The following is a 7,036-nucleotide window of genomic DNA, read 5'->3' as shown; positions in this document are numbered from 1 at the left end:
GACCCGGTTTAAATAGATGCAGCTCAATCATCTTCGCATAGGCCTTTATCTGATCAGCAACAGAGTGTGGACTCTTCATAGTTTCACCATTTTTCAAACCATTCCGTGAAGTCCACAAGTGCCAAACAGTCACAGCTAAGATCATCCGTTCCTTGTCCGTGGACCAGGTGTTGCGTATGACTTAAACACGCACTTACAACAAGGAAGAAGGGAAGAAGAACTGAAATGAAACAGGGAAAATTCTAAGGCCTGCGTAAAGAGAAGTAAAATTGCTATGACGTTTTAAACTGCTACAAACTAACTCGTAAGCACGCATCGATCTCTAAAAGGGACTAGGTAATTTACTCTCTTTTTAGAAACGCCTAGGTATTTTACATGGAAACGTACCTACTTATTGTCTGACAATCTAGTATAGAAAAGAAGCCCCAAAGACCCACGAGAACAGAAGTCAAGCAAAAAGAGGATGGTGGCAAGTCCAAATCAGACATGGACGCAAAGGGTGTGTATGGCACGTCCACTACTATCACATCGGGTTTTTCTTAGCCTCAACTAAGGATACAAGTTGTGGTATCTGTTCAGACACAGAGCCACACACACCACAACTCACACGGCTATTCCGCAACTATACTAGGAAAAAACTCCTGCAACTATTTGCACGGCAAAAGGACCTATATGCATGGCAAAGGCTTTGCCGTGAGATGTCGCACGGCAATGCGATTAACGGCAAAGGTTTCTTTGCCGTGCGCCTCGCCAACGTTGCACGGCAAAGGCTTTGCCGTGTGACGCCGCGCGGCAAAGGTCGCTTCTTTACCGTGTGCTAAACATGTTTTATCTAAAAAAAGCTACAAACTAGGTGGTCTAAGATTCGAACTTAGGATGCAGAGTAGGGAAAGCATGCAACCTTGACACTAGGGTAAGTGTTTGTTTGTTGATAACTATGCCACGCCATACCTTTTGAGCTGAGAACAAATCTAGTTTTTTACATCTTTGCTGTGCGCTTACACACGGCAAATTGCTTTGCCGTGCGTTTGTTAAGGCCACTAGGCAAAGACTTGCTTTGCCGTGCGTTTGTTAAAAACACTAGGCAAAGGCGTGCACGGCGATGCCTTTTGTGCTTTGTCGTGTGCCAGCGCCTTTGCCGTGCAGCCTATCTTTGTCGTGCGCTCTATTGATCCTTTGCAGTGCAACTTTCTTTACTGTGCGCTCTATTCCGTCGTTGCCGTGAATCATATCTTTACCGTGCGCTCGTGTCTGTGTTTGCCGTGGCCAAAATCTTTGCCGTGTGTTTTTCAACGTGCGCACGGCAAATTGCCGTGCGGGGACACACGGCAAGATATAGTGCACGGCAACGGCAGTTTTTCCCGTAGAGGTAGTTGCGTCCGCACCTATTTTTGTTATGACACTTCTAAGTTTTCAAAAAAAAATGCAAACTAAAATTTTAGACATACATGTGTAGTGTCGTATGCATATGTCAAGTTTCATCCTAAAATATGTCAATATGTAACTTACATAAAAAAGAACAAATGATGTGTAAATAATACGTTACACTATTTACTTATGTCTTTTTTTTGTACACAGGTCATATATTGATATATTTTTGAATGAAATTTCACAAATACACAAGATACTTTTTTTTTCACAAATACACAAGATACAACATAATGTATGTCTAAAATTTTAGTTTGCATTTTTTAAAATTTGAAAGTGTCACAACAAAAATAAGTTGCGGATGCAACTAGTTGCAAAATGATAGTTTCCCCATAGGACATGTCCTTCTGAAGCCTCACACTCCGGAACAACGGGCACGTCGTACTCTCCTTTGGCATGTAGTATACGTGTGGGAGAGACCTGCAAGTTTTGTTAACACCCGGCCGATCCCAAGGATCGAAACCGGTTGGGCTGGGTGGCCACACACATCCTGCGCGACTGGTTTCTTGTCCTTTTCGCTCTCTGCTCCTTCATATTCTCTCGTCTCATGCTCTTCGATCACGGATCACTACCTCAGCGTTACGTGCGTGTGCACTTCCTCCCTCCAATCTGATCAAGCGTCTCTTTCGCCCAATCTTTACATGACAAATTATAATAATGCACTGTACGAAAAAGCAGAATGCCGCATTATCGCTCCACATGACAAATGTAAACATCCGAACGTACAAAGTAAAGTTGGTGGAGATAACCAAGTGACAGAATGCAACATAAATAAAGCGGGAGTGCTGACACTGACACTCCATAATTAATTGCACCAGCATGATTGCCGTGGAGGTAAAGCCTAATGGGTCAGCATAGATCATGTAAGTGTTCCATCACTAGGTTACAATTGTGATGCCTCTACAACCGTACATACAGGCAAAATCTTCTAATCCTAATAAAATTGGTGATCTCACTTATGACCGCGTTTTCTGACATCTGCAAGACACTTCCGACGGTACCTTTCAAGATGCAAAACATCGTCCATGATAGTAGCATCGTCTGAAAAAAGGAGAAACCCGGCAATTTTTTTCGTCTCTGGCGAATGAGGCTACACGAGCTACGATGACTACATCATCGATCACGACTACCTCGACTATGGCTACATTACGATTGGCTACGTTGACATCGACATCAAGAAAACATGTATGGCAACTTAAAAACTCCAGTCAACAGCGCCCGCGTCGTTACTTGCATCCATAACACTCCCGTTGGGGGAGAGAAGGCACCAGAAGGGGACGCCGATGATGACGGAAGCAGGAGATTTCAAATCCAGTTGCAATCATCCGATTCACTCCCGCTACGACTAATGGGATGCTACAATGTATATATTGTACGAGTTAGAGATAGACTAGGTTTGTATGGATCTTCTTATACTCCAAATCTCTCTCCCCTTGTACATCTTTACATATCCCTTAAGGGTTATGGTAATACAAAAATAAAATATTAAGGTTCTACAATTTTCACAGCATATATACTCACATGGTGGTGCATGGACCAAAATATTATGGTTGTACAATTTTCACACAATACTCACATGATGGTGCATGGGCCGGACGGGTCCTCATCGCAGACCATCATGTAGCCGCCGCACGGATACGACGGCAGCATGATGTACTGTGGCGCTGGCGCCGGCGGAGGGTCCGGCCTGGCGCACGAGCAGCAGTGGCAGCCGCCGTGTCCGTGGTGGCAGCAGCAGCCGGACGGCCACGCTGGGAGCGGGTAGGGGTACGGACACGGGTATGGCACCTCTACGACCTTGGTCGGTGGAGGCGGCGGTGGAGGTGGCGGCGGCTTGTGCTTCTTCGTTTTTGTTGGCGACGGCGGCGGTTCCTTCACCTTGTCCTCCGGCCCCGGAGGCTTGAGCTCCTCTTTCTTGTCCGGCTCCACGATCTCGATCTCCTTGATGATGTTGCAGGCCTTGCAACAGAGCTTGTCGGCGAGCTTGTCGGCGTCGAAGGGACCCGACACTATCACCCGGCTCTTCTTCTCGTCGTACTCGATGTCGTCGATGACGAACTCACCCTTTTCTGCACCAGCACCCAAGATTTTCGTCAGCCTGCTCGTTGCAATTAAGAGACATGAACAGCTCGCGAGTACCTCTGATCCTGTCGAGCACTTTCTTGATCTTGGCGTGGCAGCGGCGGCATCCCAGGTCTACCTTGACGATGATGGTCGGCATCTGCACTGCACAGCTCCCTGGCTAACCACAACTCTGGCTGAATCTTGTCACCTTATCTTCCTCTGCAAGGCGCCTGAGCAGAGTTAGAAGAACAGAAACCTGACATGTCAATTTCAAGCGTAGAGAGAAGAGAGCAGAGAGAACAGAAAAATGAAGTAGATGAATAAACAAGAAGAAATCGACTAGTTTACAGCGCAAATCACAACCCAAAAGAATAAATGAATTATGCAGCTACATACTAGTATGCATCATCATCTTACCCTCATCCGCAGGAGACTTGCTAACCAGAAAATGGAAGAGGAAGCCAGGAAGAGGAAGTCTGCGTATTAAAAAGGATGCAGCTGCTCGTTATTTGGCTTTCCTCTAGAGGATGGTCACCACTCACCATACACCGCCACCCCACAGGACCAGCAAAGCACTCAAGCCTATTTTCTACAGGTAACCAAGGCAGATTTTTTTTTCCCAGAGCTGTCGATCAATATTAGAAGACCAGAATATTTGTTAATAAGAGCATTTTCACTTTAAGCTGCACCCACAGAAAAAGTGCCCGGCTAGTCCCAAATAGAGGCCACTATGGAGGCGTTCGGACACATGTTTAGACACATGGTGGCGGCTGCACCAGCAGCATCCCCCATTCGGTCGGCTCTATTCATTTTGGAGATGATGGGGATAACAGAGATGATGCGGATACAAAACCGTACGACAAGAATACTAATAAGGAGGTTGATAGAACTGGAAGTAAACATAAAAGTTCGTATGCGCAAAAAAATGAGGAGATCACTCCAGCTCTGAATGTCAAGATCGGTACGCAAAATAAAAATTCGACAGCGTCTCGCTGTCGCGAAACGTGATGACCTTGAATTCCTTGCGTAAGCGTTGCATAGTGGCTTCACGGACGCGGTCAACTCCAACCCGAATGACCTTGACGGCGTCCAAGGCTTCCTTGGCCGTCTTCTTCACCACGAGCGTGCCCACCGTCTCTGGCGGCACTATTCGCAGTATCACCTCGAGCGTTGCCTTGTCCGTCGGCACGTTTGGCAGATTTCCCTCCACCGCATCCCACAAGATGCAGGCCTCCATGTTGATATGCAGGAGGAGAACCCACTCGATGTGCCGCTCCTACACACGGTTCGCTCGTGAACGCCGATCTCGTTACCCGCAAAAATAAAGAACGATGATCTCGTTGCCGTTCCGTCGTGAGCGACTCCTGCCGCGACTTTGGCGACGTGTCCTCACCGGAGTTACTGAGCCCGCGTCCTCCGCCGCGCGTGATGTGCCTCCTAGCGTGCGCGAGCCGCTCTCTCCCACCATGATCCTCAGGTCCTGAACATGGAGCTCTGATACCAATTGCCACTCTTCTCTCCGAAACTCAAAGCAGAAAACACGGAGGAGCAGAGAGATGATCGCGAGGTTTTGTGCCGTGTAAAACCTTAGGGCTTTCAGTTTTGTCTTCCCTTTTAGTCTCCTTAGAGCATCTCTAGCAGAGCCCGTAAAAGGCCCAAAACCGAAAAATAACCGCCAGTTTACGGATTCGGGCCGAAAAAGGGCGCCGATCAGTGACCGTAAACGAGTGAAAACTGAAAAAAAAATACGGGCTGCGTTCGGTTCGCTCCGTCAGCCTGTATTTGTAGGGGCCTAGGGAGCGAACCGAACGCAGCCCGAACACAATCCCTAGTTTGCGCGCGAGGGAACTTTCAGCGCCCCCCCAACCGCCGCCGCCGATCTGTGCGCCCTCACCTTCCTCTGCGCCGTCACCCTCCGATTTCTCCCCGATGAGTCTCGAATCGACCCTGCCGGCCGCCGTTGCTACCTCGCAAGCGCCGCCACCCTCTCCCGTGGTCGCCGGAGCTTCCGTCGTTCCACCCACCACCCCGGCGACCCCTGCCACCCCTGCGACCCCCGCGGAGGAAGCAACGACGGTCGGGGCGACGAGCGGGGTGAAGCGGCGGCGTGCGGGAACTCATGTGGTCCCGCAATCCGGTGCCGCCGCGTCCACCGGTGATGTCTCGGCGGTGGCAACGAAGCCGAAGGCACCCCGCGCGAGACCGAAGAGCACGGGTCCGAAAAGGACGAAAGTGAAGGCGGCGACGAATCGTGGTGCCCCGCGTCCGGACCCCTCCACGCCAACGCCAACGCCAACGCCAACGCCGCCACCGGAAGCAACCACCAACGTCGTCCAGGACGTGCTCTTACGGGTTCGGATGCCGCTGGCGCAGAACAGAGCCCGTAAACCAAAACTGTAAAACAGAATGCGCCAGCCATTTTACAACCCAAATACGCGAGTTCGGTGAACTGAACTCGCCTTTTTCAGTTCGAGTTTTTACGGGCTCTGCTAGAGATGCTCTTACAACCGAAAGCAACGGAAACGATGGACAGCTGAGTGCCCCACGATCCGCTTCGATTGTGCCATCCCACGAACCAGTTCGTGGCGCGTCACAGTCCCACCTAGCTACGAAACTAAAGGGATAAGCCATGGATCCTGTACCCTACTCGTACGCAGACGAGACTCAGTGTACGACTCTGAAACTGAAAACACATGACGAAACTAATATGTGCACAAGCTTACTAAGGGTATGTACAATAGTGATGACTCATCTGTCTGTAAGGGGCAGTTATAAAGTACAGTAGACAATTTACAGATAACATTTTTTATTATTGTATGAAGGGTGTATGTAATTTATACTTACATATAGCTATGGCTAAAATAGACAACTTACAAACAGATCATTGTATACACGGTCTAATTGATTATCTATATATGACACGAAGTAGTATTACAGACACCGGCTATCTAAACCAATATGCATGCTCTAACAAGTAGCTGCCTACTTATGCAGACTGAATCATCGATTGTCGCATGAACATGTGCAAGCTGCATTGCCATTTATTCAGCAAGTGCATAAATGAAACAAAATCTATAGGCAACATGACGAGAGGAATAGCATTGCTCCTGTTTGACGACATCCAATGGAGATGGAGAGAATATAGCCGGACATCAGCTAGTGCTGTCGAAGGTTCCGAGGCACCGAGAAGCTCTGGCACTATTTTGTATTTTCTTGCTGCCCATAGCCCGTTGTTGTCCCATATGAAAACAGCGATGCAACTGTTTGGGGAGGTGCACCTTTGGTCACAGCCAGTCTATACCTTGGTGTCAGCAACATAACATTGATCTGACGGAGATAACCAGTCTTCCATGCTGTCGAACAGCAGGCCAGAATAATTACATTTTCTTTCAGAGAACAAGCATAAATGTGCTGCAGAAGGTACAGCAAGTGCAGGAGGAAGGCAAATGCAATGGGGCCAAAAGTCAAGACAGCGAGAGCTCGTACAACATTTGCCATACTTAGCTCTTTCCGGCTTGCTCACAGCCTCGGTTGAGAGGAGCAA

The 7,036-nt window shown here is 48.5% G+C and overlaps 1 protein-coding gene across 2 annotated transcripts; it reads right to left on the bottom strand.

Annotated features, from left to right (window-relative positions):
• Positions 1-2,812: 2,812 nt before the first annotated feature.
• LOC127331012 (uncharacterized) lies at positions 2,813-4,138 on the bottom strand. 2 transcript variants are annotated; one of them, XM_051357103.2, is made up of 3 exons: positions 3,910-4,138; positions 3,568-3,722; positions 2,813-3,497 (listed from the first exon to the last, which is right to left on the bottom strand). In XM_051357103.2, the coding sequence occupies exons 2-3, from the start codon at positions 3,647-3,649 to the stop codon at positions 3,001-3,003; spliced, it is 579 nt and encodes a 192-aa protein (XP_051213063.1). In that variant the 5' UTR covers positions 3,650-3,722; positions 3,910-4,138; the 3' UTR covers positions 2,813-3,000. The 2 variants fall into 2 exon arrangements, with proteins under 2 accessions (XP_051213063.1, XP_051213062.1); XM_051357102.2 differs by having other exon boundaries at positions 3,568-3,711; positions 3,910-4,135.
• Between the last annotated feature and the right edge of the window lie 2,898 nt (positions 4,139-7,036).

The sequence above is a fragment of the Lolium perenne genome, chromosome 2 (assembly GCF_019359855.2).
Source record: "Lolium perenne isolate Kyuss_39 chromosome 2, Kyuss_2.0, whole genome shotgun sequence".
Lineage (NCBI taxonomy): Eukaryota > Viridiplantae > Streptophyta > Magnoliopsida > Poales > Poaceae > Lolium > Lolium perenne.
This window is presented reverse-complemented; position numbering and strand designations above follow the sequence as displayed.